This window comes from Sceloporus undulatus, chromosome 5 (assembly GCF_019175285.1).
Source record: "Sceloporus undulatus isolate JIND9_A2432 ecotype Alabama chromosome 5, SceUnd_v1.1, whole genome shotgun sequence".
Classification (NCBI taxonomy): domain Eukaryota; kingdom Metazoa; phylum Chordata; class Lepidosauria; order Squamata; family Phrynosomatidae; genus Sceloporus; species Sceloporus undulatus.
This window is the reverse complement of record NC_056526.1, coordinates 66,624,261-66,651,706: the sequence shown is the minus strand read 5'-3', so window position 1 is coordinate 66,651,706 and position 27,446 is coordinate 66,624,261. Positions and strand designations below refer to the sequence as shown.

General features: G+C 38.9%; 1 protein-coding gene across 2 annotated transcripts in view; it reads left to right on the top strand.

The window, feature by feature from the left end:
* The window catches only part of DOCK4 (dedicator of cytokinesis 4), a 212,589-nt gene that overhangs the window by 161,880 nt on the left and 23,263 nt on the right, over positions 1 to 27,446 (top strand). For both annotated transcript variants that reach the window (XM_042467418.1, XM_042467419.1), the window contains 7 exons: positions 2,065 to 2,125; positions 12,966 to 13,059; positions 15,467 to 15,615; positions 18,296 to 18,382; positions 20,241 to 20,345; positions 25,201 to 25,342; positions 26,918 to 27,084. In XM_042467418.1, the coding sequence (XP_042323352.1) occupies positions 2,065 to 2,125; positions 12,966 to 13,059; positions 15,467 to 15,615; positions 18,296 to 18,382; positions 20,241 to 20,345; positions 25,201 to 25,342; positions 26,918 to 27,084 (805 nt within the window). The remainder of the gene's footprint in view (positions 1 to 2,064; positions 2,126 to 12,965; positions 13,060 to 15,466; positions 15,616 to 18,295; positions 18,383 to 20,240; positions 20,346 to 25,200; positions 25,343 to 26,917; positions 27,085 to 27,446) is intronic.

Here is a 27,446-nt window from a genome sequence, read left to right as displayed (position 1 = left end):
GATGTTGTATCTTCCCCCATTCTGTGTACAGTGGTACCTCGGGATACAAAATACCCAGGTTACGAAATTTTCGGGATACGAAAAAATCCCATAGGGAATTATTGTTTCGGGTTACGAATGTTTTTTCGGGTTACGAAAAAACTTTTGGTGCTTTTTTCGGCTTTTTCGCACGGAATCGCGGCTTTTCCCCATTAGCGCCTATGGCAATTCGGCTTACGAAGGCTTTTCGGGTTACGAAAGCGGCCGCGTTACGAATTAATTTCGTAACCCGAGGCACCACTGTACAGATATTGACTGAATAGACAGATGAATTTTACTTCAGCATCAGTGTTAGGCTGATATCTTCTATCACACCCAGGAGCAGCCATGTTTACGGAATGCAGGACAGTTCCGTCTCCAGGAAGGTGCTGCCAATACTGCCCTCCACATCTGGCACTGGAAGCAATTATATCACTGTGCTTAATGATAGGACTCGGCCTGTGAAAGTGCCTCAGGGTGTTATGTAATCCTTAGAGGTAATCCTTAGAACACAGCTGGCTCATCAGATGTTGTTAAATTGTCACTCCCATCATCCCTCTCCATTGGCTATACTAACTAATAATGCAAGTTGTCAGCTCATATTTGGAATGCCTCAGCTGCCCACCTCTGGGTTACATCAAGTCTGCAACATAAATCAGCATTATTATTACCCATATTGCCAGAGAGGGGGAGCACAATTGAGGATGTGAGAGAATAGCTTACCCAGTTCATGGCAGAGCAAAATCCAATTTTTTTTCTGATTCTTGGCCACTGTGCAATACCATTTGCATTGAAGCACATGTTCATACTACTGGCTACTACTTAGGTAAGGAGGAAGGGAAGTGGGGGGAGAGAGATATATTTAATGGCTAATTTATGCATACTAAAGGGCTTGGGATTAAAAACAAAAACATCCCCTTTCCTTTAAGCAACAGCCCCCTCTGGCCTATCACAGCCATCTTTATAAATCCTTCCTCTTTCTCAGAAGTATACTTAAATGTGGCATACAGAGTTGTAGTTATATGAATACCTGCAGAAAGCAGATGCACAGACCCCACCACATTGTTGTTGTTGTTATTACTATTATTATTAACCTTTATTTATTTATGTTCTTTGGTTCTTATTCTGTACTTCTGCATACTGGTCAATGTATACTGGGGCAATACAGATACTGCAGTACAGCCCAATTACATTCCAATAAAATAGACAACACCTCCCACCCACCCACAGTGGACTTGCCATTTGTGGATTTAAGCATCTGTGGACAGCAAGCCCCATCGCCGCTAATAGCCATGCATGCCCGTGACTGTGTGCGCTGCCATTGAAAACCACACAACTCGAGGTCCTGTGGGTTTTTTCATCTGCGAGGGGGGGGGGGAGGCTGGAATAGTACTCCTCCAGATAAGAAGGGGCCACTGTATCATTGTATTGCAAGGCAAGCTAAGCACAGAACAAACCTTTAAAAATAGGCTGAATCCAGTTGCTAGAATAAATTCCTTGAATCAACTGTTGAATGTATGTTAACACTTATGTAAATCCCCTTGATTCAGTGGGTCTACTGTAGTTAGGATTAGCAATTCGATGTAGGCCTTTGTGGTCAAATGTTGTTGATTGTCCAGATAATGATGATGGTGATGTATATTTCAGCACCATCTATGTAGTTGACTCTTTACACTGAGCAAGGGAATGTATGTCCTTGCCTTAGGGGACTCACATACTACAAAATAAGATGCAAGATGGGCAGAGAAGGAGAGGAAAATGACGGCAGGAATTGACATGGGAAGAATGTGCAATTATTGCAGTAATGTACACTTTCAGTTTCAGGTTGATTTGTTCTAATTTATTTCTTGGTCTATCAACAATCTTATTTTGCATTAGGCTACCAGCTGCTGCAGTCTTGACTCAATGGTGTATTTGAATTTGTTAATACAGATTTTCTCTCAAAAACATAATTTTATCTGATGTGCATAATTAATTCTTTGGCACACTATTTGCACATTATTTGGTTTGATTATTTCCCCCTTCTCTCTCACTCCTTGCCTCCAGGGACTGCATGAAAATGGGAGAAGTAGATGGCAAAAAGATTGGCTGTACTGTCAGTTTGTTGGTATGTATCTCTTTGGCTTGGAAGATACTTCTGTTTCACATTGAAGATCTGAATGCTTAGATAAGAAGCACATTTTTAATAGCCTGCTTTCTTGACAGGGGTTTAAAGTACACATTCTGCTGCAAGATTAATGTATGCCAATAAATTCAAAGCCTATTTTAAAATCATCAAATATTCATGTTCTCTGTCTGTATTTTTTGTGTTATGAATCTATATCATATGAGCTAAGAGGTAGTAAAGAAGCAAAAATCTGAATATGTCGTGGGGAAAAAATTAGGTCTGAGCACATGAATCAAGAGGCTGCAAACTAAGCTCTTACCTAATGTTTGGACTCAGTTCAGCATTCACCTTAATCTATGTTGTTTTGAAATATGTTGTAGCCACCTGAGAAATATCTTACATGGTAATGTAACTATGCAGTGAACAAATTACTGGGTCTAAATTAATTGTTTATTTAGCAAAACAGTTGGTACATGCTTTTTCGAGTCAGTTCTGACTTCTGATTATCCTATCATAGGGTTTCTCGGAAAAGTTTATTCAGAGCAGGCTTGCCTTCCTCTCAGGCTGAGAAAGTCACTCAGTGGGTTTCCATGGCTGAGCGAGGATTTGAACCCTGGTCTGCCAGATTCCTAGTCCAACACACGAAAGCACTGTACTACTGTGATTTCTAGCAAAACGTTAATAGCTGCGTCTCATTTTTCCCAAAGGAAAATAAGATTAGGTTAGAGTAGCCTTAGCCTTAGCCTTCCTTAGCCTTCTTTTAAAGACTTGATTAGTACTATAAGTATCTTAAATTTAAAATGTCAATATATCTCTGTTTATCTCACTCCACCATATTAACGTAGCTTGTTACTGTTTAGGACTGCAGCTCCCAGAATTGGCAACTTTTCCAAGCTATGCCTAATTTTAGACAGTACTTGTACATAGTTCTCATCCGTCAGCAGGGACCATGGTTACCATAGAAAAGGGAATGATGTGCTTCTTTATTAGAGTCACTGGCCCATGTCCGAGGAACTAAGAGTATGGCAAGAGCTTGAAAGCTTGCCAGGACATATGTACCTCTCCATGCTCTGTCTGATAAAAGCTATTGGTTCTGAGATCATTGTTCTGTGAGGAAGAGGATCAATCTCCACTGGCTATAGCATGCAATTTCCCTCCTTCCTCACTGTTTTCTGGAAACGATTCAGTTTTGTAGGTACTGCTAGAGTTCCCACCATCAGGACTTTGAAAAAGAGATTGTTATCAGTGTTTCCACATTATGCTGCTTTAGCTGTTTGATATAACCATCAGGGCTTCACCCTAGGAATCCTGGCATTTGTAGTTTGGTGAGGCATTTCAAATTTTCTGACGGAGAGTTGTAGTGCTGTAGTACTGGGGAATTCACCAAAGCCCTCTAGCAGAGGATTCTGATAGCTTCACAAAACTACAGATCCCAGGATAGTAGGATGGAGTCATAGCAGTTAAGGAAGTATTAAAGTGCTGTAGTGTTTGGTACAGTAGCAAGTGACACAGTTAATAGTCAATTATGAGCCATCTTGCTGACAAGTGGTTTGAGAGTGAAAACAAAATTAAGAAACTGGGAGATGGGTGATTTTCTCTGTTTGTAGATCCTTTCTTCACAACAGTTCCTGAATAAAATAATAAATGATAGGCTGTCACCAGTCTCAATGCGTTTCCAGACACATCTTGTGTGTCCTATTGAGCAGTTCTTCTAAGCCCTTCTGCCAAGGATGTCATTTTGCCTTCTCTATCAGAGACTTCTGGTATCAGAATAAACTACAGTTCCCAGAATTCCCTAGCATTCAGCCAGGGCAGTTAAAGCAGTCTCAAACTGGATTATTTCTGCAGTATGTTTTGGACCTGAGTTGCTTTTCTTGCCCTGTATGATTTTTTTTTTTTACAACTTTTGTCTGATAAAGAAACCATTGGAGCTTTGAAAGTTTGCAGGGTGTATTTTATGCATTTTAATTGGCCAACAAAGGTATGATTCTTTTGTGGATTTTGAGTTTTGTTGTCTTTTGCTGCATGGACAACATAGTTACCCCGAGTATTTTTCTCTTTAACCCAGCTCTAGAAAAGAAAGGAAGAGATTTTATTTTTTTATTTTTTTTTGCTCCAAAGGGCAACACAGTAGACACAAAAATTGATAAAACCTTGTGAAAATCCTCAAAAAATAGTTTTGTGATGGTGTAGTTGAATTGCTGAAACTTTACATTTAAAATAATTGAACCAAATGACCACATATAAAAAGGACAGAAGAGAGAAAGTGTACAGGAAACAGTGATCACATAGAAAGCATTCCAAATTAAACCAGCAAAAGTCCATCTAATTTAGCTAGTTATATGAGACTGAACAGACAGGTCAAAATAAAGCTGCTTTGGGTCACTTTGGAGGGATGCATATATGGATCAAAGCTAAACCAAGTGTTTACTTGTCAGATTTCTGAGGGCCTAGTGGAATTACATTAGATTGTAGAGTTGTGTCACAGAATCTTACTATGTGATCCTATGCATGTTAGTGGGAAGTAAATGTTGATGTGCTCAGCATGATTTACCCCTGGGAAAATGTACAGACGATTTCAGCTTGAAATGATCTTACCTGCTCATAAAAGAAATCTTTCTGGTTTACGAAGTAATAGGGGAATCATAGGATGGGTGACACTTGGCTGTATGAGACTACGTGTGAAAGGGATCTGGGAGTCCAAGTAGACCACAAATTGAACATGAGTCAACAGTGCGATGCAATAGCTAACAAGGCCAATGTGATTTTAGGCTGCATCAATAGAAGTATAGTGTCTAGATCAAGGGAAGTAATTGTGCCATTGTATTCTGCTCTGGTCAGGCCCCACCTGGAATATTGTGTCCAGTTCTGGGCATCACAATTTTAAAAAAGGATGTTGAGAAGCTGGAACGTGTCCAAAGGAGGGTGACTAAAAAGGCGAAGGGTCTGGAAACCATGTCCTATGAGGAACAACTTAGGGAGCTAGGGATGTTTAGCTTGAATAAGAGAAGGTTAAGAGGTGATATGGTAGCCCTGTTTTAATTCTTGAAGGGATGTCATATTGAGGAGGGAGCAAGCTTGTTTTTTGCTGCTCCATAGACTAGGACCCAGAACAATGGATCAAGCTCCAGGAAAAGAGATTCCACCTCAACATTAGGAGGAACGTCCTGACAGTAAGGGTTGTTCGACAGTGGAACACACTCCTTCCTCAGAGTGTAGTGGAGTCTCCTTCCTTGGAGGTCTTTAAACAGAGGCTGGATGGCCATCCGTCGGGGATGCTTTGATTTAGATTTCCTGCAAGGCAGGAGGTTGGACTGGATGGCCCTTGTGGTCTTTTCCAACTCTATGATTCTATTAAGGTTCAATAATATGCTTAATCACCATGATGGCTGAAGCAGGATGATAAATTTTTGGGGAATTGATAGATTTGTTATTTCTCTGTTATTTTTATTTGAGTTTGATTAATCTGTTTATAAATAATATTTAATAAATTTCCTTTTATGAACTACCCTTAGTTCACAACAGGAAAAATCCACAAGGAAAGTAAACATTTTTAGTAATAACAAAAATCAAAATGTTCAACCAGGAAATAAATCATCACGATTTAGAATTCATCCCAAAGACACAGTAGATGTGTGTAGGATTTTGCTGTTAGTCTATTCATCATAATTCTAATAGACTTTGTGGCCAAACAGGAGTTCTGATCCTGTTTCCAAATGCAGTGCTCATAATTTAAGAATCCACACCATAAATTCATGGTGATCCCTGTCAATTTTCCAGTCTCTCATCCAAATTTTCATCATATGCCCAATCCAGTTTAACATTAGTAGAGTGAAACTCCCCACTAACAGATCTGTCTTACACCTTTATACAAGCAGTTGTGCCTCCAAGAAATGGCATAACTTGGGTGTACAACAGGCTAAACAACTGGTAACAGAATGGATTACATAGTATCTTGCACAACCAATTTGCATAACTGTGTTTTACTATTGCTCTTGTGTCAACTTTGAAAATGTGCAAATATGAGTGAACTGGGCCTTGTGCTAGCATAGTGACATTACTTTGATAAAGCCCCATTGTCTCACAATAATCTGTTGAGTGCCATATAAAAGACTTGAGTAGAAAGAACTGTACTGAACATGGGAGTAATGGAGTTCAAGGAACAGGGGCTCATGAAAAGTCCAAAATTTGTGCATTTTATTTGAAGAACCAAAATAGGCTCATAACCATTTTCTTAACAGCAAGAGCTTGTCAGTGTAGGAACTGTGAAGTGACAGTTTAATTGCAGGGTTGTTTTATGTTTTTTAAAGAAACTTTCTCCATGGGTTCAGACTGCTCTATTCTTTCCATTTCTATGCCTTGAAATTGTCAATGTGGACTATACTTTAGAATTCACAAATACTTTGTGAAAACTGTACCTGTTTCTCCAGTCTCAGATTAATCTGTCCTGATGTAGGCAGGATGAATCCTTTTCGAGTACAGTCACAGTTCTGTGTTTGCTAAACTAAAGGGCAGCAATATTAGTTTTGGCGTGGCACAGGACTAAGTCTTGGCAAACCATTATCTCCTGAGGTGCTTTGGACTTCATTTCCTAAAAGCCCCAGGCAGTTCTAAAGAATTATGGGGTTTATAGTCCATAATATCTAAAGGGCTGATGGCTCCCCACCCCTGTCTTAGAACAATTCACCTCTGTAATTTAATTTAATTTATTTATTTATAGAGAGGGATGATTTTAACTTAATAGCAACAAAATGAGTTTTCCATGACAAATTAGATTGAAATCTTAAACTCAAGTAATTTTAATAGGATTGTTGATCAACAGATTTTGCCTCAAGGCTCCATCGATGAAGGTTTTTTTTTAAATCAAAAACCACAACTTTGCTTTTAGAGTGATTAACTATTAACATTTCCTTTGTACAGTATTCACTTAGCTTCTTTAAGAGTCTACGCATTCCAATTAAGGTGACCAAAATCAGAACAATATCATCGGCATATAACAACACTGAAAGTTTAACATCCTGAACAGTAACTGGGAAAATTTTTGATCCTTTTAAGACTTGGACGACATCATTAATATAAAAATTAAATAAAATTTAAGACAACCCTGGTGTACACCTCTAACTGTGGGGATGCTATTGGATAGAACCCCATTTGCCCCAAGTCGAACCCTAATGGTAGCATTATGATGTAACATTTGAATTAGAAGAAGCAGTCTTCTATCAATGTTTGCCACTGCTAACTTTGACCAGAGTCGATCTCGGTCGACTAGGTCAAAAGCAGAAGTAAAATCAACAAAGGCAGTGGAAAGTTCTTTTCTATCTTTTTGGGAGTATTTTTGAATCACATGGTGTAAAACAAAACATTGATCTAGTGTAGATTTACCCTTCCTAAACCTGGCTTATTCTTCTGCAAAAATGTCATTTTCCATAGCCCAGACCTCTAGTTTGCCTAACAGGTATCTTGCATAGAGCTTAGAGATGATATTCAATAGGCTGATAGGTCTAAAGTTTTTAGGATCGGCCATAGAGCCCTTTTTATGGATAGGAATAACAATACTCACAGCCCACCTCTGGGGAATTTTGCCATACTGATTTATATAAGTAAATAATGAAGCAAGAGGTAGAACCCATCAATCTAGATTTGATCTGAATAATTCACCAGGAAGCATGACTTCTCCTGGTGCTTTATTGTTAGGGAGAGATTTAATCAAAGAATTAACTTCATCAATGGTTATTGGGTCCCAAGCGGGACAATAGGAAAATAGAGATGTATGTATCCAATCTGGTAGAGGGACTCTGTGTTATATCATGGTAAGGATGGGACAAGAGGCCAGAAAAATGGTCTTGCCATTGAGAGGAGGTGATCTGATTAGTGGTAATCCCTTGAGGGTTTCTAGTGCCTTTATTCACTAGGGACCAAAATTTAGGAGAGTTCTTCTCCACGAGGGCCTGACCTATGTCCAACCAATACTGTCATGTGAATTCAAATTTTTTTACCCTAAGTAAGTTTTTATACTCCCTTCGATGATGAATATAACACATATAATTCTCTGAGAATCTTCCTCTCTTAGCTTCTTTACAGATCTTGTTAAGATGCACTTATAACATGGTATAATTTAGCTTCTCTGGAGCCCATCATCAACTCTGTTGTAAATGCTTTGCAGTGCTGGTTGTGGATCATATGGAACTCATATGAAAGGGAATTTCTGTAAATATCACCAGCTGGAGTGATAAGTTATTGATCTTTCAAAGCAAGCAATTTTTGGAAGAAGAACGGAAGAACCAGTCTTTAGAATGGCTAGAGACAAGTAGAAGCTTAATGTACATTTGGTATTTTAAACTCCAGTATTTCTACATTTTCTTCTTCCTCCCTTTAGACAAAATAGCCCTATAAGAATTTCATCTGAGGATTTTCTTGTATTAGCATTTTGCACAGAATGTCTTTCCCATGTCTAAAACGAGAAAAACAAATGTACAGTTGTAGCAAAAAAAATCTCATTAGTGTGTAAGGATAAATAGAATTACTACAATAATCAATGCAGAGAAAGAGAAACTGACAACAAAAAAGGAGGAACAAGAGACCTCTTACACAAGATCCAAGAATTTAAAGAGAAAGTCAAACCAAGGGTGGGGGGGTTCTATGATCAGAAAGGGAACACAAATACACAGCACAATGAAATAAAGAAAAGATGGAAAGAATATACAGAAGAACTAGACAAAAAATGTGGAAAATGTTGGAAGACATATGGAAAGAAAAAACATACGAAGATGAACAGATTTTCAAAAGCAAAGTGAAAGCTGCACTCATAGCAATAAGAAAGAACAAATTGTCCAGAACAGACAACATCCCAATAGAGCTGCTACAATCTACAGAGACAGAATCAATGTCAGTTCTAACTAAAATCTGTCAACAAATATGGAAAACAAAGCAGTGGCCCACAAACTGGAAGCAATCAATATATATTCCCATCCATAAAAAAGGAGACACAAAAGATTGCAGTAATTACGGAACCATTGTACTATTTTCCCATGCAGGCAAAGTCATGCTCAGAATTCTGCAGCTAAGACTCCTACCATATATAGAGTGGGAAATCCCAGAGGTACAAGCTGGGTTCAGGAAAGGAAGAGGCACTAGGGTTCACATTGCAAACATACATTAGTTAATGGAGTGCACCAGGAAATTCCAGAAGAAAATCTGTATGTGCTTTGTTGACCACAACAAAGCCTTTGACTGCATAAATCACAAAATGCTATGGCTTGCCCTTAAAAGAATGGGAGTGCCACAACATCAGATTGTCTTGATGCGTACGTAATCTATACTCAGGACAAGAAGTGGCCATCAGGACAGAATATGGAGAAACAGAGAGGTTCCCAATTGGCAAAGAGGTCAGGCAAGACTGCATGCTATCACCCATAAATTCAACCTGTATGCAGAAAATACAAACTAGGCTTAGATTCAGAGACTGGAGAAGGAATATTAAGAACCTAAGATATGCAGAACATACAATACTAATAACAGAACCAAATAAAGTCCTGGAACAATAACTGAAGAAGTCAAGGAGGAAAGTGCCAAGGTTGTGTTACTGCTGAACATTAAAAAAGAATAATGACCATGGAAGATCTACAAAAATTCACCCTAGATAACGAGACAATTAAAATAATTAAAGATTTCCAATATCTTGGTTCAAATATTTATCAGAATGGAGACTAAAGTCAAGAAATCAGAAGAAGACTAGAACTGAGAAGGGCAGCTATGAAAGAAATGGACAGGATCATAAAGTGTAAAGATATAACTCTTAATGCTAAAGTGAGGATAGTCCAAACCATTATATTCCCTATCACAGTATACAAATGCGGCAACTGTGCAGTGAAAAAAGCTAATAGAAAGAAAATGGGCTCATCTGAGATGTGGTGCTGAAGAGTGCTGAGGATACCGTGAATGGCCAAGACAAACAAATAGGTTCTAGAACAGAGCAAGCCCAAACTATCTCTGGAAGCCAAGATGACTAAACTGTTGTATTTTGGTCACGTCACAAGGAAAAATGAATCATTAGGAAAAGCAATTATGCTAGGAAAGGTAGGTGACATTAAAAAGAGATGAATGATACACAACAAATAGTTAGATTCGAACATGGAGGGTACGGATCTAGGTCTGCAGGACTTGAACAGAGAGGTTGAGGACAAGGGGTCTTGGAGAGGTCTCCTCACAGGGTTGCCTTGAGTCAAAGTTGACTCAGGGGAAGTTAACATCAATAACTAATGGATTTATAATAATTTAACTTGAGATACTGTTCTCAGAACCTCCCAGTCTTAAAGTTCTCGCAATATGTAGCATTTCTCTGATAATACAGTGGGGCCTCTTTATCTGTGGGCTTGCCATCCATGGATTTAAGCATCTGTGGACAGTAAGCCCCTGTTGTCCCCAATGGTGGCACATGCCTGCGACTGCGTCAGTATTAGGGACAATGAGACTTCAGGTAAGTCCCCATTGTCCCCAAACAACTGGGCTGACCTGAAATCTTTTTGTCCCTAATGGCGGTGCATGTGCCTCCATTAGAGACAACGGGACTTGAGGTCCCATGGTTTGTGATATCTGCAGGGGTGGGGGCCCGGAACAGATTCCCCACAGATACCAAGGTCCCACTTCTTTTATTTGATAGGGCTTGTTTTAACATTTGGTCCATTGATACTATACAGTTACAGTGCTATGATTCCACTTTAACTGCCATGGCAACATCCTGTTGAATCATTTGATATGTTAAAATCCTCAGCAAAAGACTGTCATAAAACTAAATATCCCAGGATTTCACTGGACGCAGCCATAGCAATTAAAACAAAATTTCAGTGCTATAATTGTGTAGTGACAAAGGGGCCATAGCTATTCTTGTGATGGCAGTCATCAAATGATGATTGAATAACAGTGTTAGTTTATACTCATCAGCTGATATACATCCATGTCTGTGGTAGCTGTAAAGATACTTTTGGTGCGGTTGTTTTTCTCTTGTAGAATGATACTCATGAAAATCACAAAGAAGGAATGCAGAGTACATTAGGGGTTTACTTTAAAAGATCCATAATTATTCCTGTTCATGAATCAGTTTGAAAAATTCATGGTTCTCTTTGGACAAATCTCCATGTGGGAAGAAGCTGCAACTGATAATTGAATTCGGATCAACTTGCCCCCTTCCATAAACCTGTATTCTTCTAGATATTTTTGTGTGGATTGACAGTTTGCATAAGGCTTACTCATGTCTAGTCCTTATATTGTATCATATGCCTGGTTCGCACAGTAATTAAACAACAAAATTCAGGAAATAACTGTGTGCTTTGGTCCTTTTTATGTCGCCTTAAGCCAGATGTGGACAACTGTTAAGTGTCAGAGGAGATGCACTAGCCATGCCGTGCATCCAGATTTTTTTTTGGGGGGGGGGGACAAAAATATCCCAAACAATTCCCAACTCTCCTTACCCCTGCCATTCTTGATCTTTTTCCAACATGAAACAATCTTGTTCTTGTTTGCTTCCTGTTTTTTTTTTTTAATAAAAGGCCTCTATGAGCTTAAAAGAGCCTAGAAGGTCCCTGAAAACATGGTGAAATTAATCCCCACCGCTCCAGGGGATTTTGATGGCAATTTAAAAAGAAATAACTTTTTTTTTAAATGGTAAAATGATGTGGATTATCTAAATTCTCCACATCTTCTTTCAGGCCCTATAGATCCATTTTGTTGAATTCAAGAACAGACAAGTTGTCCAAAGGTTGTACAAGCATGCACTGTTAGTTGATTCAACAAATATAGTACTATTTGCCGAATACATATAGCCTCTGTTACTGTAAAAAATAATTCAAACCAGTCGCATATAAATTTTTATCCCTGAAGCTAGGATACTCTATATTCGATATGACTGACATCCACTTTTGTAATGTTTTTTGAACACATTTTTTCCCTTGGAAATGCCATATCTGCAGAATTTATACATATTCATTGAACTGAACAAATGTATTTGTTTTAAAATGTGTTCGCATCTCTGTATGGCTTTATTTCAGCAGCTAACAATATATGATAAAGAACAATAAAACGAGAGAAGAACATTATTTGAAAATGATTATAAATGACGAGTCCCACGTAAAACAGTTTATCTCAAAGGTGTAATAGCTAAGATATGAAACTTAATTGACATCAATTGCTACACCTTGACACAGACAACTTATTTAGTGGCAGTGTTTCCATATTCAGCTTTGAGCCCTGGTGATGACTAAACTGCTTTTTCAATTGGCTTCTTACAATTTTGTATTAATATCAGTATGCAGTTCTGCTAACTGCCTGTCATTCTTGCAGTGTGTGTGCAAGAAGGTGAAAATATGCTATACAGCAGAGTTTTGTACACACACCCACACTCAGGAACACATATAACTATATGAACCCGTTCACACTCGTGGATTATAGCAAGTGTGAGCCAGTTCTTCCCTAGAATTTTTTTTACCTAAAATAATCTTTGCAGACTTGATTTATTTTATATTTTATTATTTTATATTTTATACCAAATGTGTTTAATTCTGTATTTTACTATGGTACATACCTGCTCTGTTCTGATAAATCCCCATTATTTATATATACAGCCTATCATACAACATTATTCTCACTTCAGGAAAAATCAGTACTTCATTTTAATAAGTTTTCCTAAGATTCATTAGAGTGCTGCACAAAATCAGTCTTTTGTGTCCCATCCCCCCCACTAAGAGCAAAGTTTTTTTCATAGGCAATGAATTTGAAGATTAGGAAGCATTTTAGTGTTGCACAGTCTTTTGTAATTATATTGTGTTTTCATTGTCTTTTGTTACAGAATTTTTATAAAACAGAATTGAACAAGGAGGAGATGTATATCCGCTATATACATAAATTGTATGATCTGCACTTAAAAGCACAAAATTTTACAGGTAAATCTTTCACCCAGCAATGGGAGAAATACGTTTGGAAGAATAATAATCCTGTTTGTGTCTCAAGATGGCTTTTTTGTTTTCTTGGAAAAGCTGATTATGGTGGAAGAAATCAGCATAGGGAGTTAGTGCCTTATAAGGTATGGATCCAAGTCAGTTATAATTCCAAAACAGGAAAGTGAGACCATAGTTAGCATTTATAATCCTATGTAGAGGTTGTTGCTGCTTTGGGAAAAACCATAGTTTGCCCAATTCCAAGCAATAGTGCATGGTTTACTCAATGAGCAAATCAAAGAAGAGAAGGGACAAGGGGAGTGGGGAATCATAGCACATTACTTTATTTCCAGACCTTTCTGCAGAGGATTAAGGACCTTCCATCAGAGCTGAACCTTTGAATCATTTAACCCTCAGTCTGTAGGGTAAAATATTGATGGATATCTTTTCTATATTGCTAAGATCTGTTTTAATGTAGATATACAATGATGACAACTTGATAACAAACCTTAGTGGTAACTTATTTCTTGAGGATATATCTGTAAAGACAGCTCAGGTTTCCTCAAATGGGTGCCTTCTGAATATTTTGAACTCCAGCTTCCAACATCTGAACATTAACCTTGCTGGTAGGACTTGGATTCCCAAACATCTGGAGAGCATTGGGTTGAGGATGCTGGGTCAGACCTTTGGTCACACATTCCTACATCTACGGCAGTGGTTTTCAACTTTTGGTTCTCTAGATGTGTTTGAATTAAGTGTTCAGAAGCCCACAGCTACCTTGGCCAAATAGTTAAGAATTCCGAAAGTTGGCCCAAAACATTAGAAGGACCAGAGTTTGAACTTGAGATTGGATAAATTGCTTTTGCACAAGTAATTTTTTGATTAAGCATTTTTTAAACAGTGGGAGTAGAGCAGAAGTGACCCTCCTTTAAGAACTGCATTGTTTATGAGCAAGTTGATAATACCCTCCTGTCACTTCTGTTGTGAAATAATGTTATTTTTCTTTTCCCATCTCCTGTCTGGTGTTAAAAATCCAGAAATGTTAGGTGTTTGTCTTAATAGCAATCTTTCTTGGATAGATATGACATGTTTTGATTATGTAAGTGCTGCTTGTTATGCCCTACTTTCCGTGTTTTTTTTCCTGGCCAGTCTTATGTTCCAATAATTCTTTGCACACACACACACACACACCCCTTTTAATGTCAGTTTTAAATCTTCTCCTGAACAGCTGGAAGCCAGTACTGCTTCTTAGTGACAATTGCAAATTAGATTGCTTTGCATCTTCCATGCAAATCAAGAGCCTTGGTGTCGGACTAAAATTAATCGCTTCCTAAGAGTATGGTGTTCAATGTATTTGATTTAGAGGGTGCTGCTGTGCATCTTTCAGAGACTTGGGTGTTATCTGGATAGCCATTTCTTTTACTCCTCCTCCTCTTCTTCTTTTCTGTTTCCCCTGTTTGTTTTGCTTTCAGGAGACAGCTTTCTAATATTTTCCTCATAAAGATGTCACAAAAATCATGTTTTTCGAGTCTTAACAAACCCTGACAAGAAGAATCCTGGACTGATGAGAAACTTCAGTTTGAAACTTATTCTGCACAAAATTTGCATGTGGTTGCTTTGTACAGAAATATTATTTCCACTGAGAAATACTATTTCCTGCACACACAAAAATGTTGTTTTCTGTGCAAAATAACCATGTGTGGATTTTGTACAGAATATGCTCTGAAATGTGAATAGATTTTCAAAACTGTATGGTTTCCAAAGGCTTTTTTAACAACAGGAGGAAAATTGCTAAAATTACTCGTTATTTTTTTCCAGAAGAAAATTAATGATGAATTATAACCCTAATCATTATCTGGTTGCCTTTCTTTAGATGCATGGTGGATGTTACTATCTGCTAGTTTATAATGAATTAGATTTTCTTGACCCAACATATCATTTAAAGTGTAAGGGGCAGCTATATTTTTATTCTAAAATATAAAATACTTTTTAAAAAATCTATAGTGTGAATGTCAGAATCAATAAGGTGGCATGCCACTAAACCCCACATGTTAAGGCTCAGGTGGACAACTGTCTCCCTCTAGAGGCTATTGGACTGAAAGCTAATCTTGTCTCACCACTGGCTATGCTTGCTAATGCTGATGGGAAAGATGAAATGCTAAACTGGTCAACAACAATGAGGAGAAGGAGGAGAAAGCAGGAGAAGGAAAGGGGAAATGGGGAAAACCTTACCCTCTGGAGAAGTGTGGCTCAGTCCTTCGCAGATGGTTTATAATGACATCTAAATGGAGCAGTAGCCTCAAAAATGACTGAGTAAATCAATAATGTTTTAGGGATTTTTTAGAGTATTTTTTCTGCTGTTGACATATTTGTACTAAATTTGCTTCATATATATACTTTTAACACACGATAGAAGCTGCTTATACACTGTTGCTATATGATGAACTGTTGGAATGGTCAGACCGGCCACTGCGAGAATTTCTGAACTATCCCATGCAGACAGAGTGGCAACGTAAAGAGTATCTTCATCTCACTATAATCCAGAATTTTGATAGAGGAAAAGTAAGTGGGTTTTTAGTAGTTGTAGCTGTTTTTTCTAAGAGGATTGCTTAATAGTGTAGTTTACCATTTCAATTGTTTACTTACTATATATTGCATTCATTGCATTATTGTTTTGTTACTGTATCCTCATATGAAGTCTCAGTATGGTAAGTATTGTGACTTCTATAATTTATTAATAGAACACTTCAGCATAGGTCTGTTTTTATCTCATTTAATATTACTTTACATATGGAGAATTTGGGATGAAGCTATCTAGAGTAAGAGTGATTAATCTTTGGTCCATGATTTATAGCTACTATGCCTTACTCTATCGATTCTATCAGCATGTACTAAATCTCTTTATTTTAACTGCCATATCCTTAAAGCAACTGTGTGTGCCATAGCTGCATTTGAACAGCTTACAGCTGGTTACCTTTTTCTTCTGCTTGACAGAAGCCAAAAAGCCCACATATTCCCAGTGATTGGGATTAAGCATGGATGCAATTTTAAGTATATATTCCATTTATGTAATATATCTGAGTTTGAAATATTTAATTTGTAATGTTCAAAGACATAGCCATGTTAGTCTGGAATATCACTAAGCAAAAGGATTTTGTAGCACCTTTGAGATTAACTATGGGTGTAGCTATGCTGTAGAAATAAAGCAGTTTACATCACTTCAACAGCTATGTCTCCATCCTAAAGAATTCTGGAATGTGTACTTTTGTAAAGTACCAACACTCTGGTAGAGAAGGCTAAAGACCTTGTAAAACTACAAATCCAGGTTTCCATGGGCCGAAGCTATAGCACTTAAAGTGGTGTTAAACTGCATTACCTCTATAGTGTCTAGATGTACTATGTCATGCTTAAAAAAATGAAATGAATCATGCAGGGTCCCCCTCCAATACACACACACACACACACACACACACACACACACACACACACACACTTTGGGCTTCAGTTATTTGATGAGCAGATCCCATGCTACATGGAAACTGTTGGATATGAACAGATCTTGAAAAGCACTTTGTGCTTTTTGTTGTTGTTGTTGTTTTAAGGTTAGGAATCCCACTGGATAGATACTCCTTGGCTGTGTCAAATAGTAATGCTCTGGGCCCTTTTCTTGTTATTTAAGTCACCATGGATAGAAAGATCCTACTTCCAACTGTATGTATCTCCTCCTGGCCCTTGCATTTCCATTTATGCCTCACTGTAGACAAGCAAGATACAGTATTGAAGCATTTATTCATCAGCATCTACCCACATAGGCATCTCCATGGCCTGGAACACCATGTAACTGATGCAAATGCATCCATGCCTTAGATATGCACCTATTGCATGGATAGTGGTCCTGAGCTTCAGTGAGCAGTATGGTGGGCTGAAATCAGAGGCATATCCCCATTGTATATGTAATCATATTATTGCCCTTAATGCAAATAATGTATGGAAGGGGCTGGCTTAAAGCTGTATGGTTTGCATCTTATAACTGTGTGGAGAAAAGACTCGGTGTGCAACTGTTGACTCTAATACAGTCAGCTCTGCATCACCACATATTCTGCATCCACAGATTCCACCATCCATGGCTTGAAAATATTCCCACCAAATCCCAAAAGCAAACCTTGATTTTGCCATTTTATATATAAGAAACACCATTTTACTATGACATTGTGTATAATGAGACTTGAACATCCACATTGGGGGTTGTGGGACCAAATCCCAGTGTTTCCTGACCTGGCTGGGGATGATGTGGGTTGCAGTCCAATACAGCTGGAAGTCTTCAGGGTGAAGGAGTCTGCTATAATATGTAAACATCAGGGGAGGCATAGTGGGGATTGCCCATGACCAGCACTATGAAGGTTATAGAGGCATGCAAGTGCTCAGCAGTGATTCTGATAACTGGTAGAAGGGGAATGCATTTTTACATTGCTCTGAGTAGTAAAATTACTTGACCCAGCACTGACAGTGCTCCCTGATTCCTCCACTGCCTTTATAATAGGGGAAATGAACAGGGTTAAGCGCATGGTAATGGTGGAGGTCAGCATAGTTAATGCAGGTTTATACATCCTAAACACTTCTGCTCTAGGTCCACTGCTGTGGGATTGCTTCCTGACATTTCCTTTCTGCATGAATGAGTCCTTTAGTTAAATGTCTGCTTGCTGTGTATTTTGAAATATAATACATAGGCATATTCTCTTTCACACTACATAATTAGAGCCCTTTCACACTACATAATTATAGCACTATGATTCCACTTTAAGCCCTATGGCAACACCACACAGAATCCTGGGGTCTTTAGTTTGGTAAGGCACTACAGCTCTCTGGATGAGAATTCTAAATACTCCAGCCAAACTGCAAATCCCAGGATGGAACCATGTCAGTTAAAGTGGTACCATAGCACTATATCTGTGAAGCATGTAGGGCTCCCAGATATTCTCATCTGGTAGGTGATATCAGCAAGCATTCTCGACACCTATGAATGCATGCAGTTCAGTGTTTCTAAGGAAGACGGCACTTGGATACCATATTGTCAGTTCTTATAAGCAGATGTTTTCTGCTTTTTGGTTAATGTTATCTGAAAGTACTGGTTAATGTTAGCTTGTACAGCCAACAGGAGATCCTTGAAAATCTGTTTGAAACAAATTTAAAGCATTTAGATTCTTCTCTGTGTTGAACATGCTTCTTCCTTGTTTGTCTACAGTGCTGGGAGAATGGCATCATCTTATGCAGGAAGATTGCTGAACAGTATGAAAGCTATTATGACTACAGAAACCTCAGCAAGATGCGGGTAATAAAGCTGAACATATTATGAGTCATTAAGAATAAATATAAAAACAGCTTTGGGTAATCAACAAGGCAAACATTTAATTTTCTCATGGTAACTTTCATGCTAAAACAATGATGCTCTTTTTCTTAACCAAGGAATAAAAATCAAATGCAATTCTTCAGTAGAGATGGAGGAAAAGCAAATAATAAATTTGATATGCCATTGCCTTTTGGTTTGGTCAGAAATGTGAAACACCAATTTCTAAATTATTCCAATGCTACCTGATGTTCTTAACAGATGCAGTATATCTGCTGTACTGTACTGAGGCAGCAATGCTATGTCTAGTCACATTTCACCCTGCTTTGGCATTCGAACAGTTGTGGCTGCATTATTTGTATACACAGAGTATGTCTGTGAATTGGGTTTTTGACAGAGTACAAAGGCATAGTTTCTGTATACAATTAAGAGGACTCATTGTATTCTGTAAATACTATAAATACTGCTTCCTGGATCTTGTAAGCAGTGTGGAAGGCAAACATAAGATTATTCTGTTGATAAAACAAGCATTTGAAAATATACTTCAGATTCATGCAACTTTATGTCTACTACTTTGTGGTGTGGCATACAGTTTACCTAAATTCTCACTGCTGGAACTATCAGTGACATTGGACCTTATCGCACAGGGGCTCCAGGCACGGGCTGAGAATGGAACGAAAGGAGCTGGGAATGAGTGGGGAACGAGTGGGAGACACATTTTACTGCACACAGAAGTCCCCATTCCATTCTGTTCCCTTCCCTTCCATTCCCAATCCGTCCCAGAGGACACGAGTTTTGAGAAATGTTATGAACAGCCATATATGTCTATCATGTTATCAGTCAACTTCATGAATTGTTTGGAGTAGCTGTTGCCTGTAAAACATTATGCAAAGAAGAAGGAGGATTGAAAATAGGAGGAAAGAATATCAATGGTCTAAGATATGCAGATGACACCACAATACTAGCAGTAAACCTCCCAGAGCTGGAACAACTACTAAGAAAGATCAAGGAAGAAAGTGCAAAGGTAAGCCTACTGTTGAACAAAAAGAAAACAAAAATAATGACAACGGAGCATCTTGACAAATTCAACATAGGCAATGAAGAAATGGAAGTAGTAAAAGAATTCTCATACCTGGGATCAAACATTGATGGAAATGGGGACTGCAGCCAAGAAATCAGAAGAAGATTAAGAACGGGGAGAGCAGCTATGAAAGAACTAGAAAAGATTCTAAAGTGCAAAGATATACAACTCAGCACAAAGGTTAGAATCATACAAGCCACTGTATTCCCTGTTACCATGTATGGATGAGAGAGCTGAACAGTTAAGAAAGAAGATAGGAAGAAAATAAATCATTTGAGATGTGGTGCTCGAGAAGAGTGCTGAGGATACCGTGGACAGCTAAAAAGACAAATAAATGGGTGCTAGAGCAGATCAAGCTAAAGATCTCCCTGGAAGCCAAGATGACAAAATTGAGGCTTCATACTTTTGGCACATCATGAGAAGGGAGGACTCACTGGAAAAAACAATAATACTAGGAAAGGTGTAGGGAAGTAGAAAGAGAGGAAGACCCCATGCTAGATGGATGGACTCTGTTAATGAGGTCACAGGTATGAGTTCACAGGACCTAAGCAGAGCAGTGGAAAGGAGGAGTCTTTGAGATGTCTCATCAACAGGGTTGCCATGTGGATGAGACACCATCCACCTCTACTCATCCACCTCTACTCAAGGGCAGTTAACAACAACAACAAATATATCTATATAGGTGTTGCTGCCCCAAATAAAAAAATGTTCTTTATAGAAGTGTTTGTAAATGTTTTCCAAACTGTGTTCAATCTTATGCAGGTGATGGAAGCCTCTTTGTATGATAAAATTATGGATCAGCAGCGTTTGGAGCCTGAGTTTTTCCGGGTTGGGTTTTATGGGAAAAAGTTTCCTTTTTTCTTACGAGTAAGTATGGGATTTTAAAACTTAAGTTTGCATTTATGACTGTGTTAGGACACCCCCCCCCGTTTCTTTCAAATGACCCCCCCTACCCACCCACCAAACCCTAGAGCTGACACTTGATGAATTCTTCCTGCACCATATCAATGTCAGTCTCATTTTCACGCATACACTCTCACACTCGTTTTCTTACTTCAAGCAGCTTGCTTCACATTTACGCCTAGTGGGTTCCCTTAGTTCATAATATCGTCCCATGCACAAGAGATTATTATTCTTTTGTAGTCCTGTAATCATTCTTTATGTCACTGACTGGACTTTTAGACTCAAATTGTTCTCATTACCTTGTGCTTGATTCAGACAATATCTCCCCTTCATTTTGTTGCTGATTCTGACTGGTAGCCATTATGAGAAAACTGAATGTGAATTTTTCTGTAGTGGCAAAATGTTACATTTTGAAGTCCCAAGAAAGTTCAGAAATGCAGACTCTTAAATAAGATTTTGGTAACACCTTTATTAGACCACTAAAATATCATTAAAAAGAAGATATTTCAGGACAATTCATCAGGCTGAATAGAGAGGGCAGGGGTGGCATAGAAATGGAAAAGTCTATAAATCTTATCAGATGAAGGTTAAAGCCACAGGACCTTTAATTAAAGTCCCAAGATGGTGTCTTAAAACATGAATGATTTCCTTTCAAATGGGCAGCTCTCAAGTTTTACTTCAAGGGGATATAGACGCAATTGGCTCTCTCCATTTGTTTAGCCCAAGGTTGGGCAAATTGTGGCCTGTGGTCTGCATGCAGCTCCTGTACTCCATTTCTGTGACCACTGAATACTCCTACCAGTCCTCCAACCCCCAATTTTTAAAAGAAAAATGGTCCAAATTTAGGGCAACTTTTGTTCCAAACCACACAGAAAGTCCCCCACATATCTGAAAATATGTGAAAATATTCTCCCACTCCCAAGGCACCACAGAATCCTGTACTACCTCCAAATATTTCCATTTTTCAATGCAGTCTCAAAATGGTGGTAAAAAGTGACATCACGTCCTATCATTATTTTGAGAGGGACTGGGGAGGAAAAGGGAAGAATTTGGGCTTACTGTGGTGGGTGCACCCATTGGGAGTTGGGAGAAAATAGTCCCCAGTGAATCCTAGAGTAGGGGTATGCAACTGTCTGGGGACACAGTTGCCCACTCTTGCTCTAGACAAGTGGTCCCCAAATTGTGCTCTTTAAGGGATTTTAGACTTCAGCTCCCAAAATCCCAGCCTATTGGCCAACATGGCTGAGTCCAGGTGAAACCCCCTATTTCATTATTAGACGTTCATGCCTCCTGTGCTCTTTGGAAACAGGCTATGCTGTTCTTTCTATATATAACCCAGTTTTAACAGTTCTCCACCAGAATTGGATCTTATATTTAAAAAAATTAAGGGATCTTCCTTTTCTATTCCAGACCAAGCCACCTCCTAATCATAGCAAGGATAGGTCAAAATGATGTGTTTGCTTGTCAGATTCATTTCTCTCAAGCAACTTTGAAGATTGCTGATGAACTCAGAGGGAGCAGGGCAGTCTGCAAGGGACTGTGGCTTCAAGAGGATGCCATTGCCCTGCTATTCAAAAAAAAAGTCTTGGAATTCAAACAAGACAAGTGCTGGTCTAACAATGATCTGTACTTACCCACTTTTTGCAGAATGTACTCTTGGGTTGCAGAAATAATCTGGTTTGACCCCACTTTAATTGCCATGGCTCAATGCTAGGGAATTCTGGGCTTTGTTCTGGTGCCACAACAAACTGCAATTCCCAGAATTCCATAAGATTGAGCTATGGCAGTTAAAATGGGGTCAAACCGGATTATTTCTGCAGTGCGGATGCAACCCCTGTCCACTTGTGAAACCACCTATCAAACAAAGCCATGAGTATCCTACTGAAAGTTGCAAGGAGTGGGGTTTCTTAAATTTGCTCACTCTTCTGAAGGTCATGTCATTTTGTTGTTGTTGAGGCGTTTGTTTTGGTCACTTAAAATAGTTTCACTGGTTAGATGGTTAAAAAAATATAGCTAGCAAAACATTTGTGTTAAATTGACTTGAGAAGATAAGCCAATTCATACCTCAAATGGAACTAAAAATCTCAACAACCAAAAAATCCTTTATAGAATGACATGATCTATAGCAATTTGCAGCATTGTTCTTATCCCCCAAATCCAAACTTTGAGGCCGAATGCATATTTAGGAATCCTTTTCAAAAGCTGTTCCAGGAATACAAAGGTGATTTAAAATGCAGTATTTATATCTACTTCAGTGAATGTTTTCTGCTACCATAGCAACATAAAGTTCCCCAGTTGTACCTGATGAGAAATCTGCACAGTTCATGCTCCTGTCATTGTCAGAGTGGAATTGTTTGTATCAGGTTGCTTTTAAGGAAATTACATAATCAAATAGCTGAGGGCCAGTGCAAAGATGTATGGTGAAGGGTGATGGGGTGAGTGAGTACATACTATGATGCCTTTTGCAAGAAGAAAAATATAAAAGACAATGCCAAAGGCAGTGAGGAAATTATGTTACATACATAAATAGTGAGATCTTTGTGCAAGTGAAACTTTCACAAAAGAAAAATTCAGGGAACAATTCATGGGGTGGTGAGATATCCACTTCCTGGCAACAGTGGTGGCTGGTGAGGTAACAACATGTCTGGAAAGGCATAGGAAAGAGATGCCACTGCTGAGTGGGAGAACCACCTCCATGATGTTATCAGTAGACAAATGAGGCTACTGTGGTTGAGATAAAATACACACTGACAGATTGCTGAAGAGCATGGCTTGGAGGCTGTCACATACCAGCATTGTATCATGTCCAGTTTTCCAGTGTCTCCCCCCACTTGTGATTGTTCTGCAAAGGCCCAAGATTCTCTCTCTCTCTCTCGTCAGTGGCATTGGGCTCTTTCTGTCCATTCTACTATCTCACTGGCACCTTCTGATTAGTATGCAATTCAGACTGTTCCATAAATGAAGACATAGTGGAGCCAGGACTCAAAGGTTCAAAGCCCTGGAATTTTATTTCATTTTTTGGATTACCAGGAACAATGACATAACCTGCCATTACCCCTTGGACTACCTTGTTCTCTTTTATTTTAGCTGAAATCAGCACAGTAGCTGGAGGGGAAATAGATTTCCCCAATAAGAATTAAATGTCCCTGGTGTAATGCATAGTATTTCTTTGGGGGTGACTTGATATTGAACAGGCAAAACCCATTAGGTTTACAAAAGGCCTACATCTGCTGGAGATAAAGGCTGTTTCAGTATTTTTTAAAAAGAAACATATAGACTAGCACACTACATTTTCAGATTCTCCTTGTAGATCCCTGCAGGGACTTGTCATGATAAGGACCTGTACTTCACAAGATACCACTTTTATCAAGTTGTACTGAAGAGCTGCGAGGCAGTTTGATAAACTCTTAGTTCTTCTTTATGGTCTCTGATCGAATTGTCTTTACAGTTCAGAAATATGAGAGTTGCAGCAGTGAAAACCAGATGAAAATATCCACAGGTGCTTTAACAGTTTATTTTTTCCCCCTTGAGACTAACCACAGTGCTTCTTCAGCTCTTTTTAAGATCTCTCTTCTGCAGTTCCTCCCAAATACAGTTATTTTTATTTCATTTCAATGGCCAAGAGATGGCAAGAAACAGAGAGGGGTGAAAACAATTATGCTTTAAAGGAGTTAGAAAAGGGAGAGAGAGCGAGAGAGAGAAATCAGGAGAAGCTGGAAGTATATCGAGATTCTTCCAAGAATAAGTGTGTTGTTCTAAAGCCCCTGTGGTTATTTTTCTCTTATTTTCATTTTCACAGCTTGTTGGCAACTTTCTGTTTAGTATTATAGATGATTGTTATGTTTCATGATTTATTGATTATGAATATAGCTCATTATCTTTCTTTCATACTCTTATTTTTTAAGAGAAGTTCTTTTATGAACTAATCATGCAGAACAATACGATGCGCCATAACAACTACGAGACATGACCACAGGCAATAACTAGAAACATGCAGAACATAACAAAAGGAGTGCAATAATGGGTCTTCTGAACTATTGAATATGATTCAGTGGAAGGAGTTTTTTTCTTTTAAGGGAAAAGTTTCCACATCTTGATTTGTATTTTGGTATGGGGATTGTGTTAAAAGTTAGAAAAACCTCAGGTAATTAAAAAATTAAAGAAATACCAAAAACAAATACAGTAAGACTTCAGTATCTGTAGATTTGCCATCCACAAATAGCAAGCCTGTGTGGTCCCCAGTGGTAGCCTGTGTACATGGCCATGCTGCCGTTAGAGACAGTCCCCGTTGTTCCCAGTGGTGGTGCGTGCACATGGCTGCCCTGCCATTAGGGACACCGAGACTTAACCTGAAGTCCCATTGTCCCTAATGGTGGTGCATCTGCCACCATTGGGGACAAAGGGGGCTTATCCAAAGTCCTGTTGTCCCTAATGGTGACACAGCTGCATTCATGCACCACCATTGGAGAGAATGGGGGCTGCCCCTAATGGCAGCACAGCCATGTGCATGCACCACCATTGGGGATAATGTTACTTGAGCATCTGTGGATTTGGGTATCCGTGGGAGTAATGGGTCCCCTGTGGATACCAAGGTCCCACTGTACTGATGGCTGCTGTTTCATTGGCCTGTTACAGACAGCCAAAATAAAGCTGCTTCGAATCACAGTGGAGGTATGGTGTTTCAATGATGCATGCGTCCTAAGAGTCCAGAAACCACACCAAAGCCATGCTCCAGTTCTAAGGGCTGTAACAGGCCATTGTTTTTCTTTAAAATACTGAATCACTTTTATAGAATCCACTGTCTTTTTATTCTACCCAGAACAAAGAGTTTGTTTGCCGAGGCCATGACTATGAGCGTCTAGAGGCTTTTCAGCAGCGGATGTTAAACGAGTTCCCACATGCCATTGCTATGCAACATGCCAATCAGCCAGATGAAACCATCTTTCAAGCAGAGGCACAATGTATCCACTGCACTGGATGTTAAACCATGCATGTTAAACCAAATGTATGTTAAACCAAAGGTTCCCAACTTCTTTTTGCCGGAAGTTGATGGATGCCAGCCCCCAGGAGTCCCAGCCAAACTGGCCAGTTGTCAGGGATTCTTGAGGGGTTGAAGTCTAGTAATATTTGTAAGCCTCTGTTTAAGAACTACTGCTTTAAATGAACACATATGTATATACACACAGGTTGGGGAGGGACAGTATGGAATAGATCAGCTTCACTTGTTATTTAAATCGGTGGAATTCTCCTGAACGTAAATTCAGCTCCATTGGTATAGGCAGGGATTTTCTTTTTTAAAATGATTGAAAAATACAGTCATATAAACTAATGTAATAACAAAGTCCAATCCTGAGCTGTGATACCTGTGTAGTCAAAACTGTTCCCAAGAAGCAAGAAGAAGATGGCATCATATGTTCAGAAAAGTTTGGGCTTGTAGAATTTGAGTGACGGGAATCCTCAGAAAACAACCAGAGAAGGGGACAGAAAGCAACCCACTTAGATCTGAACATGTTAAATAGCTACAGAATGTTCTAAGCCTGTTGTTGGAGAGGAAAACAGAACAGTTGGAAAGTGCACTGGATGGAATATATACTAAAGGAAAGCTTGACCAAAACACATAACAAGGGCTCTCAAAACTGCAGCATTTTATTTCAGGTTTAGCCTTTGGTGTTATATTTCAAAATTCATAATAAGACATCACTGATGGAATAATCTACTTAAGCGTTTGCAGAATTAACAAACTTGTTTGATTTCTAAGGATGAACATAGATATTTTGTTGCTTTTAACATTCACAACAGCACTTGCTGCTGTAGAATCAGTGCTCCTGCATTGTGTTGCTTGGACAACTGGGCAGGAAGGAACTAGATTATTTTAATTCTGAAAGGCTTAGCTTATTATAATGTAATATACATGTTTCCATTTATATTATCATCAGGACGGTGAACCTAGAGTCATCTGGAGACACCAGAAGCCACAGTGACCCTAAAGATTAGGGCCACAGATAAGGATGGTTAGCTTCCCAGACTCTGGGGCCACTTTTACTTTCTTCAGGACTAGTCACAAGCTACAACTCCTCCTAAAATGTTTCCCCCCCAAAAAGTTCATTTCCAGTTTTGGAGATTAGCAGAAACATATGTGCACACCAAAAGAAGGCCCCATGCTTTGTTTTAGAGGGGAAATTGCTGTTCATGAAGGCACGTCTATATGCTATCCCAAAATGTGATCTCCTCCACATTTTTTTTCCAGAAAGGAAAAAGAATGCCACTTGCAGTTTTTATTAAGCAAAACAAAACAGAAAGGTATTCATGCATACATCTCACAGTTCTTTGCTGTTCAATAAAATTGCTGTTCCTAGAGGCTTCCAGAAGTGGCATTTAAAAAAAAAATGGCTCCCCCTACAACAGGACAATTCAGGAACTTGCTTATCCATTATTTGCACAGTATGATTTTCCTGTCCTATTTTCTAGTCTGAAGTCATTGGTTATATTTTGCTGCTGGTGATAAGCTTAGTCCTTAACTTACAACAAACACACAGATCTGCAAATCTATGCTGTGACACCAATTCCAGAAAGCCAAGAAGTGCTGCAGAGAGAAGGCATTCCAGATAACATCAAAAGTTTTTATAAAGTAAATCACATCTGGCGATTCCGATATGACAGGCCATTCCACAAAGGCACCAAAGACAAGGACAATGAATTCAAGGTATGCCATTTTCTCATTTCTAATCAATCAGCTCTTGGTGGTTTTCCATGTTTTATGTAAACATATTTGTCATAGGAACCTAGGTCGTGTGGTAGAGGTTTCTATATATTCACTGCAAAATTCAGCATACAGCAACATTGGCCTGGGGCACAGCTACTCTAAGTCCCTTGTTAGTCAATTATTCCACATGAATCCACTGACAGGGCCTGCCAATGTTTTCATCTTAACTCCTGTTGCTTCCACCTCCCCATCTGGGCTGTAGGGGCCGTAGAGGCCTTTGCTCCAGGCCAACAAGCTACTGTATGGCGCCTGAACCGGATAGATTGCTAGGTTTCTGCAGTTTCATGAAAACACACTAGTGG